Source organism: Planococcus citri, chromosome 5, assembly GCF_950023065.1.
Source record: "Planococcus citri chromosome 5, ihPlaCitr1.1, whole genome shotgun sequence".
NCBI lineage: Eukaryota > Metazoa > Arthropoda > Insecta > Hemiptera > Pseudococcidae > Planococcus > Planococcus citri.
Genome location: NC_088681.1, coordinates 28090645 through 28107240, shown reverse-complemented (window position 1 = coordinate 28107240; position 16596 = coordinate 28090645). Strand labels below are relative to the sequence as shown.

Below are 16596 nucleotides of genomic sequence, written 5' to 3'. Positions count from 1 at the left end.
GTTGTATTTTCAACCACCTTATCAGCAAAATAAACAAAAACACTCGCCGGTTTTTCTTTTTTTGATCGAAAAATATGAAAATGAATTGAACTTTCGTGTATTTAATGGAGAAATTAATAAAATAACGTAGTATTTTTCTATATATTGGATTTCAAACATGTCTGAAATATTAGTCACACCTCTCGGAGCAGGCCAAGATGTAGGCCGAAGTTGTATCATCGTGACGATGGAAGGCAGAAGAATAATGTTGGATTGTGGAATCCACATGGGTATTCAAGATGAAACAAAATTTCCCGACTTCAGTTTCATTACAGCGGACGAGCCAATCTCCAAGTACATAGATTGCGTATTGATATCTCATTTCCATCTGGATCATTGCGGTTCGTTACCTTATTTGACAGAAATGGTCGGTTACAATGGTCCGATCTACATGTCTCAACCTACCAAAGCCATAGCTCCTTTACTGCTCGAAGATATGCGGAAAAATTCAGTCGAGAGGAAAGGTGAAATTAATTTCTTCACGGCGCAGATGATCAAAGACTGTATGAAGAAAGTGATTACCGTCAATTTACACCAGAATATAAAAGTGAACAACGATATTGAAATAAAAGCTTACTACGCCGGTCACGTAATTGGCGCTGTCATGTTCTACATCAAAGTAGGATCACAGTCGATAGTGTATACGGGAGATTACAACATGACTCCTGATCGTCACCTGGGCGCAGCCTGGATCGATAAATGTCGTCCGGATGTCTTAATCACCGAATCAACTTACGCTACCACGATTCGAGACTCAAAACGATGCAGAGAACGTGATTTTTTGAAAAAAGTCCACGAATGCGTGGAACGAGGTGGTAAAGTACTTATACCAGTGTTCGCCTTGGGTCGAGCTCAAGAAATCTGTATCTTATTAGAAACCTATTGGGAACGAATGGATTTAAAAGTGCCAGTCTTCTTCGCAGCTGGTTTAACAGAAAAAGCAAACAATTATTACAAAATGTTTATCACGTGGACCAATCAGAAAATCAAGAAGACGTTCGTGCATCGTAACATGTTCGATTTCAAACACATCAAACCGTTTGAAAAATCATACCTGAATAATCCAGGACCGATGGTTGTATTAGCTAGTCCCGGTATGTTACACGGTGGCATGTCGTTGTATATTTTCAAGAAATGGGCCAACAATGAGAACAACATGCTCATCATGCCGGGTTTCTGCGTCCAAGGTACAGTCGGTTATAAAGTTTTACAAGGAGCTAAGAAAATCGAATTCGACAAACAAGTCGTAGAGATTAAAATCAACATCGAATACATGTCGTTTTCGGCTCACGCTGATGCCAAAGGTATTATGCGGCTTATACAGTACTGCGAACCTCGAAACGTCTTACTAGTCCATGGTGAAGCTACGAAGATGGAATTTCTCAAGAAAAAAATCAAAGAAGAATGTAATCTCGAATGCTATATGCCAGCTAATGGTGAAACTTGTATCATCGAAGTTAAACATCCGGTGCCTATCGATGTTGTTTCTAGTCTACTTAAAAACGAAGCTCTCAAGTACAACGCTTTGGGACCTGTTGCTAAAAGACCTCGTATTATTCACGGTGTCCTGGTCATGAATAAAGATACGATGACTTTGATGGATGTAGACGACGCTTGTAAAGAAGTTGGAATCAAACCTCATATTATTAGGTACGCTCGATAATATTTTCCATCATTTTAATACTTACCGCTTTTATTTTAAATATTTTATTTTTTCCTCCGCAGATTTACCTCGACAGTCAAACTACAAGATCCTGGCCCGTGTTCGAAAACCTGCGAAAAAATTTTAAAACTGCTCAAAGATAAATTAGAAGGATGGAACGTCCAAGTAACCGAAACTTCCATATCTGTTGAATCTGTACTCGTTAAAGTTGGCGGTGAAGACGAACAAAAATCTGTTTACGTATCGTGGACCAATCAAGACGAATTACTAGGTTCCACTATTTTAGACATGCTGCAAAATATTGGCTAAATGATTCAAACGTGAGTATAATATTCGATTAATACTTCGCGCAATGATGTATCTGTTACGTTCCGATTGTTTTCATGGCCATTTAACATTATCTCTTCTCTCATAATGAACTCAATGTAGCGTAATTTCTGCAAAATTAAGCAGGTGATTTTCATTTCGAAAACCGAAACATATGTTAATGACGCCTTCGTGTTTTCGGAGCAATTATATTTAAACAGTTTGCCTTACTTATTTGCAAACCATTCGAAACCGATTAGTTATATTATTCGCCAATTCGTTCAATGAGTTTGTATTTTGTTCGCTGTTTCAACTTCGACGATGGAATCTCGTTTCGTATTTAGGTAAAAATTAAATAATATTAATTATAATGTTTCCTCCGAACCACTCTTAAAGTATAATTAAGCTTTATCTCTCAACTGATAAATTAACTGCTATTAAAGGAAGGGGCCATTCTGTGAAAAAATGTTCCACTGCTTTATTCGTCATAATAACCCGATAAGGTTGGCTTATTCATTCTATAAATACTTGTAGCCTAAACGTATCATCTCGTTGTAGAAAAATATTTAAAATTTAAGTTGCTATATTATCTAACATATCGTTCCTTCCAAATTATTCATTACTGTTGTTTAGAGTCGTATTTGAAAACAAGATCTCGTCGACCGATTTACTCAAGAGTCGTTGACTTGTCTTGTCTGTTGTAATGCAAATCCCCACAGCTTCATCGTATAGTATACTCGTCTCGTATACTACGTATACAGTTGTAACGTCGTTTTGTAAAATGTGAAAGCGTTAAGTCGAGTCAGTCAAGTAGTCTCGAGAGCTCGAGTTGTCTGTCGATTTGCAACCTACAACTACCGAGCGCAGTTACACGCGTATACCCACCTAGATTTCGTACATATGAAGGCCGAAGAATGTTGGGATTGTATAATAGCGGTGTATTTAAGCGCTTCCTAATTGAAAGTATTTCCTCTTTTAGGTTGGAAATAGTGTGGTAGACGGTAGAATTATTGTTGTTGACACGCGTCAGTGATGGTCAAACTGTGAAATTTCTTTTTTCTGGGTCAAGGCTTCTGAAAAGTTGACAATTGTGAATGGGAAGAGGTGAAGAAAATTTTCAAAGACGTAGGGTCGTTCTGTCCAAAATTATGAGTGAATGAGCATACCTAAGAATCGAAAATATTGTTTGGGAAGTTCGAAATTCTTTTTCACAGCATCACGGCTAAACGGCTGGATAAAAACGGCTGAAATTTTGACCATAGACTCCTGTAATGGTGTAGATGGTCCACTGGACATTCGATTTGCAAATTTTTGCCTCAAAAAGCTATAATTGAGCTTCAAACTTTTTATGACGTCACGAAGATGACGTCATCAAGAGCTTTCATTTCGAAACCGAATATTTCGGATTTGCTAAGCATTTTACAAAATCATCAAATTAGAAAATAGGAGATCGAAGGTGGATCTATTCCTGAAGAAACTCGAAAAGTATGGGTAAACTTATTGGCCAATCATATCTCTTGAACTTCATTTTTTTTTCACTTAGTCACAAATTGAGCCAGACATAGTGAGGGCAAAAGCTTTCGTAAATTTTCATTTTGATAATTGAAAGAACAAATGTTTTTTTGATGGGAAGAATTCAATTTTTTTGGTTGCAAAATTTCAAAATTTGAGTGATTTTTGGTAGAAATTTAAGTTTTAAAAACAAAATCAGAAAAACCCAAATGAAATGAGAACAAAAGCTCGAAGACCCAAACGAAGTAAGAGTAAATGCTCTCAAAATTCCATTTTCATTTTGTAAAAAAATAAAATATGTAATCAAACATATTGAGCCAGACATAGCGAGAGCAAAAGCTTTCGTAAATTTTCATTTTGATGATTGAAAGAACAATGTTTTTTTTTTATGGGAAGAATTCGATTTTTTTGGTTGAAAAATTTCAAAATTTGAGTGATTTTGGGTAGAAATTCAAGTTTTAAAAACAAAATCAGAAAACCCCAAAGAACTAAGAACAAAAGCTCTCAAAATTTTGTATCTTGAGAAGTAAAAAAACATTTTTTTTCCATGTGAGGAGTTTATTTTTGAATTTAAACACTTTTTAAAATTTTAATAAATAGGTAATAGATTTTCAGAAAGTTTGATTTTGAAAAAAAAACAGACAAACGAACAGGCTTGAGCCAAAAATGTGTTTCAAGTTCCAAAAAATTTGGCAAATAAGTTTCTTTATTAAGACTGAAAACTCACAAAATTTATCGACTTCGTCGAGTCAGTTAAAACGTTTCCAAGATTTGACAACTGGGGGGGGGGAGGGGGGTGATTTACTTAACCAATATCCCCTATAGTTTCGTATCAGTTTAAAAACAATAACTTCGATAAATACATACATCCAGAATGGTTAATTTTTTTTGAATCTCCAGTGTAAAATAAGTTTAAATCCAGGGAATTTTGAATCAAAAATTGCTAAGTTGTATGTAAGTAAAATGGTAATCTTGGACTCATCTTATGTATAGGTGCACTGCTTTAGGTGGCAGAAAAGATGTAAGATGTAGTTTGAAAATTTTAATTTTGATAATTTGAAAGAGCAATGTTTTTGTTAAGGGAATAATTTGATTTTTTTGGTTCGAAAATTTCAAAATGTAAGTGATTTATTGTAGAAATTTCAGTTCTAAAAAACAAAAACAAAAAGACTCAAACGAAGTGAGGGGAAATGCTCTCAGAATTTTGTAATTCAAGAAGTAAAAAAAAAATTCTATGTGAGAAGTTGATTTACCTATTTTTTTTTAATTTGAATAAATAATAGATTTTTAGAAAGTTTGATTTTGAAAAAAAAACACAGGCCTGAGCCAAAAATGTGTTTAAAGCTCAAAAAAATTCAGCAATTTAATCCCTTTATTAAAACTAAAAATTGATACTTGATCCATCCATGTGGGCAAATATTCATAGCCTATTATGACTTATAAAAAATTTTCATTTTGATAATTAAGATTGCGAGAACGATGTTTTTTTAATAGAAAGAATTCAATTTTTTGGCTTGAAAATTTCAAAATGTAGAAATTCCAGTTTTAAAATACATAAGCAAAAACACCCAATCAAATTTAGGGGAAAAAAACTCTCAAAATTTTGTATTCCAAGAAGTGAAAAAAACATTTTTTTCTGGTAAATAAATTCCTTTAGGTATTAACACTAAAAATTTACAAAACTCAACGAGTTAGTTGAGTCTGGCAAAACGTTTCCAAGATTTATTAACAACTTTGGGGGGAGGAAGCTCAGGAATGTAATATGAGAAACGGAGAAGGGTGTGGTGATAATGATGTATTGTAGTACACCTCAAGACAGACTTACGATAATATTTTTTAAGCATATGAGAGGAGGGGGGGCGTTAAAAGTGGAAATATAGCACTTTTGAGTGAATTTTTTTTGTGGAAAACTGAGAGGGACGCCGGACGCAGTGACGGTAACGATGACACATTCTATGTATGTATAGACACTCCAGGGTGGACTCACTATAAAATTTTCAGCCTATGTATAGGAAGAAAAGGGAAGCGTTCAAAGTGGAAATATAACAATTTTGAGCAAAAAAAAATTGTTTATGAGTGAACTAACATTTCAGTTCAAAAGGCTACAGTTTCCTAAAATTAAAAGAGCCTTCAAAGGGGGGAGGGGGATAAAAATTCAACATGGGTATGAATGTATTGGTTTTTTAGGATGCTGAATTTAATTTTCTGGATGGTTGGATCCCTAGCCTTTCATAAATACATGAAAATAGAAATTTTAGTAAAAGAGGAAAGCGAGGGAAATGTTTTTACTTTCAAGCCAAGGTACTAATGGCACGTGGTATTTTCCTATTCTCGCGCATTCTTCATGCTAATAGTAATTTTCACGTTGAAAATACCAAAAAAAAAAAAAAAAAAAAAAATAGCACTTAGGCATGAAACTTTGCATTGCAATTTTTCATTAATTTTTTTATTCAAAATGAAGTGTTATGGGTAATATTTGCTTGTTGAAGAAATAATTCAAACATCAATCTTTTTTATATTTTTTATTTCGTATAGCTGTCTGCCTCAGTTTGATCAAATTTTGATTTTTTTTTCTCATTTAGAAATGAGCCAAAGTTGAACGGTGGAGAATTTATTTTAGAAATCTAAGTAAAAATAAAATGCAGCTTTGAAAATGTTGTTACAAGGTGATGTATAGTGCAACCTAAAAATTTTTGTGTTGGTTGAGATGGATATTTTTTCAAAACCATATTTTCTGATTAGACTTATCAGAATTTTATCCACATAAACTTAGGAGAACAAGTACGCGATAAAGAACCTGGGAGGTACATTAATTCTGTGTAAAATATGAGTAATTGTAAATTACATCTAATGACCTTAATGATAATGACGTAAAATATGGTTGAATTTGTAGTAGGTAACGTGAATCCTCATTCGTTATTCACAATATTCGCTTCGTTAAGGAAATCACGATTTAATTTTAAATTGCATTAAAGAATATACAGATGATTCGAGGAAAATGATCCGGCCTTCAGATTCCTATTGTTTTGCTCCTCGAGATAAGATACCTACCTTCTTTAACACACAAATCTTGGCCAAAACTGTCATTATTTTGGAATTACACATGTCATTGATTGGTGGGATTAGTCGGGTTAGGTGTAAACATTGTTTTATCTAGTGTCTAAACTTAATGTGATACATACATATAAATCTCATAATTATCGAACCGGTTTACCTATAATGTAACTAGGTAGAGTAGGTAAGGTTTTCGTTTTCTGCGTATACAATTTTCTGATGAAAACGTAAAAGGCTGTCCGCGTAAATATATACGAGTACCTATTACCTATCTAGATATTTCGTCACCTAGGCTACGAGATGGGTGCTAATGCTATAAACGATTGACTGCGAAGTGCAAAGTGGCACGTATGAGGAAAAAATTTCGCTCTAGCACGTGTCCTCGGCTCGCCCTCGCTGCGCCTTCTTCTCAATTCCGACGAGCAGGACAATCAAACGATGCGTAGTAAAGTTTGGAAAAGTTTATTAGGGAAAAAACCAGCTTAGTAATCACTGCGTATACAGTAAAAATTATGCAATCTATCATGCGGAGTACTCTAATATTGTTGCTGTAATGTTTAGTGTAGTAAGTGTAGTTGTCTGAACGGTGTGGTTTCGCTTGGCTGTCGCGTATCCCTGCGTTTGCCGTTTGGGTTTGGGTTTGGGGGAACCTGTTGTCATTATTCGTTATCTCGGTTTGTGGTGAACATTTTGTTAGCTTGGAACTTAAAAGTTACTCGTATGTTGGACTTCTTAACCCGTTGATTAATAATTATAATTTCGGTTTGATAAGCTTTTTACTCGACGCGATGGAAGATCAGTTATGAAATGTGTTCGCGTAATAGTCAGTCGTTTCCAAACGAATCGTCCTTGTATAATATATCTGTATGGTGAATGGAATAGAAACAACTTGCGATAGCTTTTTTCAAACGAGAAATTTGTGATTTCATTTGTAAGTTTTCATTTTCATTTATTTGGTTTAGTTTATTTCATTATTTTGTGTTAATTGAAAGTCTCGACGCTCGAATGAGATACCCTGCTTGGTTTTGATATCTCCTGTGTGAATAGGTTTATTCAAGTAGGTACTACCTACCTAAGCTTGTGTATGGTTTTTCATTAAAACTGATGAGAGAAACCGCCTGTATCATAATTTTTGACCCCTAAATGCAATTTAATCTATCCTACAGAAAGGTAATATGGTTAATTGGTTTCAATTTCCTATAATCTATTCGTTCTGCGGTTGTGAAATACATACCTATTTTGTATACCTACAGTTTATATTTACTAGTTAACGTTGTGATAAGACTTGGGTAATAACGAGTTCATATTTTCATACCCGGTAAAATGAAATGAAGTCATTTCTTTACTTCGATTGTTGTTTGAAAATGCGATAATGTGTGTTTGAAAATACGTACTAAGTATATGAATTTAATGTACACTGTATCATTAATTCTTTCGTAATTGCGAGTGTTCGATCGCGAATCGATCACTTGATCGATCAGGTTTATTATGTCAAGGTGTACTTAATTTATTCAATTTGAGGAAATTTTTTTTTGTAAAACTCGCACGTAATTGGGTTAATATCGAGGAATTCTCGTCGATAGCTTGGATTTTTCTTTATCATTATAGGTAATGAAATTCTTGTACTTGATTTCGATTCGATAAGTGTCCTATTTGAGGAGTAAACTTTTGTATTTACGATGTACTTTTATGTTTCTTTCATAGTTCGTCGAAATTGAAGAAAACTTTTCAAACGTGATTTTTCGAGCACGTTTTGAATTTTATTTGAATTTAAAATTTAAATTTTGATGATGAACTCGATGTTTTCGAAGAAACTTTATTGTAGGTACGTAGCTTTAATAGTCACGAAATTGCAATAATATTTTTCAACAATAAACGGAGGATGGGGAGGGGAGGCAAAATAATTTACTGATCGAGTAGGAAATGAAATGATTCGAATTATTTGTAAAATCTCTAAAACGTCTACAAAATGTTGATTTCTACAACTACTCTATTTTCATATTTTCTTCGGTAAGGAATTGGAAAAAAAAACAATGTTGTGATTTTAATCTGCTCAGCCCACTTTTAATTTGTCTATCAACCTACTGTTGAAGAGTGACAGGTTGGGAAGGAAAGGGGGGTCCGTTAAATGATCCCACGCAGGCCTTTTTTTGTATTTCTTTTCTGAGGGAGACGCTAAATTGAAGTTGCAAGCCCCTAATTTTCATACCCCCCCCCCCCCCGCCACTGTACATAATTTGAATTTTTAGAGAAAAAAATCGAAGTTCCAAACTTTGAATTTTTACAAAATTTCATCAAAATGGAGATGGAAAGCTGAAATTTACTCTACACTCCAATTTTAACACCTTTTGAAGACGACTTCAGGTGGGTTCAAGTCATTTTGGAGCCTCTAGTAGATTTTTTGAAACTCGAAATTTTCGCAAAATTTCATCAAAATGGAGTTGGAAAGCTGAAAATTATTTTGCAAACTAATTTCAATACGCTACGAAGTCAACTGCAGGGGGATTTCAAGTTGTTTTGGAGCCTCCAGCGACTTTCTTAAAGGTCGTCTGACGTTTTTTGGAGAATTGAAATTTCCCAAAAGTACCTGGAAGCTTCAAAACCATTTGAAACCACCATGTAGTCGACTTCATATCGCATTGAAATTAGTCTGCGAAATAAATTTCAGCTTTCCATCTCCATTGATGAAATTTTGTAAAAATTTAAAGTTGAAAAAATTTGCTGGGGCTTCCAGTAATTTTCAAAAAGTCGCTGGAGGCTTCAAAATGACTTGAACCCACCTGAAGTCGTCTTCAGAGAGTGTTAAAATTGGAGTGTAGAGTAAATTTCAGCTTTCCATCTCCATATTTTGATGAAATTTTGTAAAAATTCAAAGTTTAAAAAATCTGCTGGAGGCTCCAAAACGACTTGAAATTTACCTGCAGTACTTCATCGTAGCGCATTGAAATTAGTTTGCAGAATAAATTTTGTCTTTCTAACTGGATTTCGAGTTTCAAAAATTTTCTGAAGGCACCAAAACTGATCAAAACGGTTTGAAACAGTTTACAATCGATTTTGCATGTCGATAATAGGGTATATCCCAAATTTCAGCTTTCTTGGTCAATTAGGTAAAATTTTGATTTTTCCCCTCATTTTTGGCCTGAATTTGATTTTCAAAAATTCACCAAAAATCGAAAAATGAACTTTAGCACTTGAAATTTTGACAGGCGAAAAATTTTTGCCTGATCTTTCGATCTACCTTTGTAAGGTTCAAAAAATTTCGTGCAAGGCCTATGTTGGAAAGCAAAATCTGCGATTTCGGCTGATCTGTCAATCGAAATGGCGCAATCAAAATGGCCGCCATTTTGTAAGTAGGGCCACTTTTTTTTTGAGTACAAGGTTTAGAAATGTTTCTCAGGACTCCCCCTTTAAAAAAAAGTTGTCCCAGAGGATCGACGGGGGGGGGGGGGGGTGCGATAATTCTTGAGCGGGCTCCCCGACGTGCAAGATAAGTACTGAGGTACAAACTTGAATGCTAAATTTTGGATTTACGAATTTTCATCGTAATTCTGATCTCGTTTTCGCACTTTACTATTCCGATAATTCAACTTTTTTTTAAAAAGTTACCAAAATGTATTCATTTTTTCATTTTTTTTCAAATTTGTTCATTTTTTTAGTTTTTATGGAAATTTTTCGATAATTTCAAACTTTTGTTTGGGGGGACGGTGTCCCCCTGCGCCCCCCCCCACAAAAAAAGCCCTGAATTCCCACGAAAATAGAAGTGGATTTTTATCACTAGATAAGTACACTTGGTAATTGTAAATACAGACCTGAATTGAAAAAATACTGAAATGATTTGAGTGAGGATGATTGAACCATCATTAAGGTGATGAAAAAAGTTATGAGTCACCTTGCAGGATGAAGAATTGTGATAAGAATTTGAGGTTTTTAATCCTCCCCCCTCTCCTCTTCTCTCATTAATCACACAGGGTTGAATAATTTTGTAATCAAAATTTTCACTACTTTTTTCATCCCTTTTTTTTTCTTCCAGAATTGTCGAAAATGGCGAACTTTAATTCGATAGAGTTGATATTAGTTTCAGGACTTTCCGTCTTTTTTTTTTTTTTTTTTTTTATATTAGGTATATCAACATAAATTGTCGAAAATGGTCATTTTTTAATAATTCGCATAAAATTGAAAAATTAATTTGGGCAGTCAAAATTTTGGTTATGGTTGTGGAGGTTTCAGACTAAGTATGCTCTTTTCAAAAATCGTGGTCTTTTTTTTGAAAAAGGTTTCCTTGTAAACAAAATTTCAAGTGCAAAATTCAATTTTTTGATTTTTGATACATTTAAAAAAAAATTAATGTGACCATTTTCCCAAACGAATCAAGAATTTACATTTAGTAAAATTGAGATGGAATGTTGAGCTTCTATGTTCACTCTTTTTTTGACCTTTTGACTCAATTGGTAGAGATTTTGAGTCTTTTCGAAGTCTTCAGTGAATTTTTGAACTCTAAAATTTACACAAAAAAAAACATATGTATGTACCTCAACTTGATCAGATTTCAATTAAAATGGCTAGATTTTAATTTTGGAAAAATTGTAAGAAGTTGAAAAATGAAATAATAATAACCATGATTTTTTTCGGTTAGGGGGGGGGGTGCCAATGCATTATAATTTTATTTCTCGATCTCGATTCTTTTCATTAAAAACCCTCGATTTTCCCCGAAAATCAATTTTGTGTGAAAAATAGAATGTTGAAAATTTTCAAATTTTTCAATTCCCTTCCCTTTAAAAATGCAATTTTTGAAAAAATTTGAAATGAAAAAAAACGAAATCGTTTTTTGGAATTTTTTAATGTGGCGCTACGGAGAAAAGGAAATACGTAAATCGGATTGAAAAATAGTTTCAAAATTTGAAAATACCCCCCCCCTTCCTCATTCCACCCGCACCCCAAAAAACAGCATTACTTCACGTCAACACGAACATTTCTTTTTTTTGCATGTGGGACAGAGTAGAGAAAGGTTATAAGCATTTTTTAAAATCAATTTTCATCTCGAATCAAATAGCCAAAGTTCATTTTTCGATTTTTAGTGAATTTTTAAGAATTAAATTTGGGCCAAAAACGTGAAAAAAATCAAAATTTTACCAAATTGACCTAGAAAACTAAAATTTGGTATGTTACCTATTTTTGACTCCAAAAATCTATTGAAAACGGTTTCCGACCGTTTTGAATAGTTTTGGAGCCTCCAGCAGATTGTTAAAAGCAGAAACTTTCATAAAATCCCCAAATTTGAAAAATGCACGATTCTGAACTGGCAGAAACCAATTTTGGAAAATTGATACCTACATAATCGGGTTACTAGCGAGTATTGAACACGTTTATCGGTTTTAATGATCATTTCGACAGATTTTCGGGCGTTTTTTGGAAAAATTGAATTTTTTACAAATTTTTGGAGGCTCCAAAACAGTCTAAAACCATCTTCAGTTGACTTAGAATGCGAAAAATGAAGCATGATGAGCACCTAATGGGTAAACTAACAAGGGAACCTCTTGAGGTGTCCGCCTCCGATTTGAACGGGACCGCGATTTTTGGAAAGAGCATATTCTAAAACCCCCAAATCCAAATTTTCAGCTGCCCAAGTTCATTTTTCGATTTTTGGCGAATTTTTGAAAATTCAAAATTGACTGTTTTTGGCAATTTATGCTTTTTTAAAAAAAGTACGTACTTGATCAATAAAAATGTTCAAAATAAGTCCTAAAACTGATATTAACCCCCCAAATCTAAATTTCGCCATTTCCAGCCATTCTGGAGCCTCCAGCGCGATTTTTCAATTTCTCCAAAATTTTGAATTTGCTCCAGAAGGCGTGAATATGAAGTTGGGCAGCTAAAAATCTTGTTGTGTGATGCTTGACCTGTTCAACGAATTTATCCACATTTGAGCCGATTCTGGAGCGGACACCTCAAGAGTGGTTTTTTGACCAGCTTTTTTTCAAAATAAAAATATTCAAAAATCAAAAATTTCCCGTTTGCGAAAATTTTTTTGAAATTTGCGCGAATCGCTGTATTTTGAACATAAAAAACCCCCTGAGGCCGAGTTCCGCCATTTAGAGCCATTCTGGAGCCTCCAGTGCAATTTTGAAATTTCTCCAGAATTTTCAATTTACTCCAGAAGGCCTGAATATGAAGTTGGGCAGCTAAAAATCGAGTTGTGTGTTATACTCAAACTGTTTAACGAATTTATTCACATTTGAGCCGATTCTGGAGCGGACACCTCAAGATTGGGTTTTTGACCAGCTTTTTTCATAATAAAAATATCCAAAAATTGAAGGGAGGCCCAAGAATTAAAGGCTGGAAATGGCGAAATTCGCTCTTCGTGTGGTTAATTAATGACGAAATACAGCGATTCGCGCAAATTTCAAAAATTTTCTCACATACAAGAAATTTTTGATTTTTGGATATTTTTATTTTGAAAAAAAGTTGGTCAAAAAACCACTCTTGAGGTGTCCGCTCTAGAATCGGCTCAAATGTGGATAAATTCGTTAAACAGGTCGAGTATAATACACAACTCGATTTTTAGCTGCCCAACTTCATATTCACGCCTTCTGGAGCAAATTCAAAATTCTGGAGAAATTGAAAAATAGTGCTGGAGGCTCCAGAATGGCTGGAAATGGCGAAATTTAGATTTGGGGGGTTAATATCAGTATTAGGACTTATTTTGAACATTTTTATTGATCAAGTACGTACTTTTTTTAAAAAAAATCATAAATCACCAAAATAGTCAATTTTGGATTTTCAAAAATACGCGAAAAATCGAAAAATCTGCTGGAGTATCCAAAACTACTCAAAACGATTCGAAACAGTTTTTAATCAATTTTGAGGGTCGAAAATAGGTAACGTACCAAATTTCAGCTTTCTTGGTCAATTTGGTAAAATTCTAATTTCATTTTTCACATTTCTGGTCCAAATTTGATTTTCAAAAATTCACCAAAAATCGAAAAATGGTCTTTAGCAGCTGAAAATTTGGCATTGCTAGTATTCAGGGTGTGTATTTTTTTTGAAATTTTGAAGGATGTGAATCCCAGCTCATTTATGTGTAAGTGAGGGATGAAGGTTTGGAATTTTTGCTACATTATGTTTATTCAAACTTTTTTGGTGTTACTATTGAGCCTCTTACTTTCAGAAAATTGAAAAAAAAGCAAAAATCACTGCCTCTATCTCTATCTACAAAGTAGGTACGAATGCCTGTGAAAATGAATATGAAATTATGGCGCCATCGTGATTAGAATAACTCGAGATACAATTTATGAAATATTAACAACTTATTTGTATTAAAAACATTCATCTGCGGTACATGGCCATAACATACCTACAAATAGCAGCATGCTTCATTGTGGGTAATTAATATGCGAACGTAAACGTACAAATCTATGCATTGCTTATCTACCCATATCCTTAATCAACTTCTCACGTTAATGGTCATTCCAGATATGTAATCGTAATTTCCAAGCGCAGAAAATCCATTATTCACATCACTACACGATGCATATTTGATATTATAATAACCTGAAAACCATAATACGATTGGATTTTCTAATTAAGAGTTCCTATCGAGTCAAGTTAGCTACCATTAGATGTAGATTTGCATGTTATTAGATCATTGGATCACTTTTTTTCATCGAATTTTCACTGGAAACGCGGAAAAATCGATGATCCGATGCGACGATTCAACTCGCTCGTATTCCATACTCGGTATTTTTTCCTCTAGTTATAGTTTTAAATGTAATGCAGTATTATAAAGTTAAATTGATAATTAATGAAGCATGTTAGAAACACGTAACTTGGATACTCGAAAGAATAATGAGAGCGTTAAAAAATATCGTCGTTGGCTGGATTTTTTTTGTATTTTTTGCCTTTGGTCTCGTGTAGTTACGAAGGTATTATTATTATTCGACTAATGTACCTGCTAGACGACGTCGTCATCGTCATCCATTCTGCAGAATTGGCGAATTCTCAGAATATTTAAATTTCGGTGTGGTTCGCCATACCTCTTACCTACCTATCTGATGACCCGAGTCAATTGCATCGTTCGGTTCGATGTACTGGTGAGGGAAAAAAAGTGTTAGAATGCAGTTCACTTAATAGAACCTAATTAACGTGGTCGAATTATCAGTTAACGATTTACGAGCTTCGGTTTTGTAATTGGATAGGTTCGGTTATCTTTGTCTAGAGGACGTATTTTCGAAATTGAGTCTATTCTTTGAATGATAAAGATGATAAGAGATAGATAGGTATGAAATGAACGTATCGATGTGTTGTGTACTTTCGCCTCAACGAGCTCAGAGCTAACTGTGAGAGTATCTCTTGCCATTCCTCTCTCTCTTTGGTTTAAAGTACATATGGAGGATCACCGCTGTTATTAGCCCCATAGACACGAGAGAAATCTTTCCCAATTCTATTTATACACTTTGAAAAAAAAAACACTACCTACTCCTTAGGCTATTTTTTTGTTGAAATTACATAAGTGAAAATCTAATTAGCATTTTTTTTTTGTCTGTTTGATCTCGAATAGAACGATGGAGAACGCCGGATTTCAAAACAGCGAAGTCATCGAAATGCAGCAATCCAACGATCATAAGAAATGTATACCGTTTTCCTCATCGGCTCAAAATAATAATAAAGTAGATTCGCGTTATTACTGCGATACGGATAAATGCTGCGCTACCCAGAATAAAACCGAAGGTCCGTGGCATAGTTTGAAGACGACGTTTTTATTGATATTTTTGATCGGATTCTTGGTATGGGCCGTTGGCTACTTTTGCCTGCTCCATAATCAGATAATTTAAATTCATCTTATTATAATACCGCGCGGCGTAGCGTGGCTGTGATTCGGTGGTTATATCGGTTTTATTATCGCGGATATGCGAATGCGTTGTATTTTTTTTTTTTTTTTTGGTTTGTAACCGCAAAATATGATGATAATATGAATGTGTGAAATGAAATGGTCATCTTTCTCATAAGTACTATAGATAATTTATACGGATATGGTAATGATTTATTATGTTGTTACCCGGAGCAAGTTTGGAGTGTGAATTTTTATTTTTTTTAAAAAATGAATTTTTCTCGTTGCGTAATTTTTTCTTACTTTTTTGTACATAGCTATTTTATTTTTCCATGTTCCGGATTATTATTAATTTTTTTCTCTTTTTTTTGCGAATTTATTATTGTCATTGATGTCTAGTATTTTTATTGAAATTAATTTTTTTTTGTATTGTTGAAAATAAATTTGTACGTGTATATTTAAGATGATTTTTTTGATCGTTTGATTCGAGTTTGGGGAAGGAAGGAGTGAGAGAAAAAATTACCCAGGGGAAAATGATCGAATCTGATCACTGATTGGGTGTAATCAGATCCAGATATTCCATGGATCTAATTTTCCTTTCCTAGGTCTAATGAGATCAGGATAGATCAGTGTTTTAATCGTATTATAGATCTGTTCAAATCTGACAAGAACAAATTCATAATCAGCAACCTGAAATTACTACCTCTACCTATAAAAACCCTCTGAAATAAGTACATAAATAAGGTAGGAATTTGAGTGATGATTTTTTTATAAGTCCAGTTTGAAAAAAAAAGCGAACAAAAAGCTTTCGAAAGACGAACATTCGTATTTTTATAGATGAAAGAGCTTTTTTTTGAAAAAAAAAATGTGAGTAGTTTGATTTTTTGATTTCAGAATTTGAATGATTTTTTTTCAAAGTTCAACTTCGAAAAAAAAAGTGAAAAAGTCCGAACGAACTGAGTGCAAACGCTTTAGAAAATTCGTATTTTGATAGGTGAAAGAGTTTTTTTTGTTTTTTTTCCATGTGAGGAGTTTGATTTTTTGTTTTCAAAATTTTAGAATTTTTTTTTTTTTTAGAAATTTAAACTTTGAAAAAGGAAAGCAAACAGGCCCGAACGAACTGTGGGCAAACGCTTTCAAAATTTTGAGTTTTGAGAAGTGAAAAAATTTTTTTTTCATGTTATGAGTTAATTTTTTG

The 16596-nt window shown here is 33.8% G+C and overlaps 1 protein-coding gene across 1 annotated transcript; it reads left to right on the top strand.

Moving 5' to 3' along the window:
• The first annotated feature begins 30 nt into the window (after positions 1-30).
• IntS11 (integrator complex subunit 11) lies at positions 31-15860 on the top strand. The gene is made up of 3 exons (XM_065366983.1): positions 31-1689; positions 1765-2022; positions 15129-15860. The coding sequence occupies exons 1-2, from the start codon at positions 158-160 to the stop codon at positions 2009-2011; spliced, it is 1779 nt and encodes a 592-aa protein (XP_065223055.1). The 5' UTR covers positions 31-157; the 3' UTR covers positions 2012-2022; positions 15129-15860.
• Positions 15861-16596: the final 736 nt, after the last annotated feature.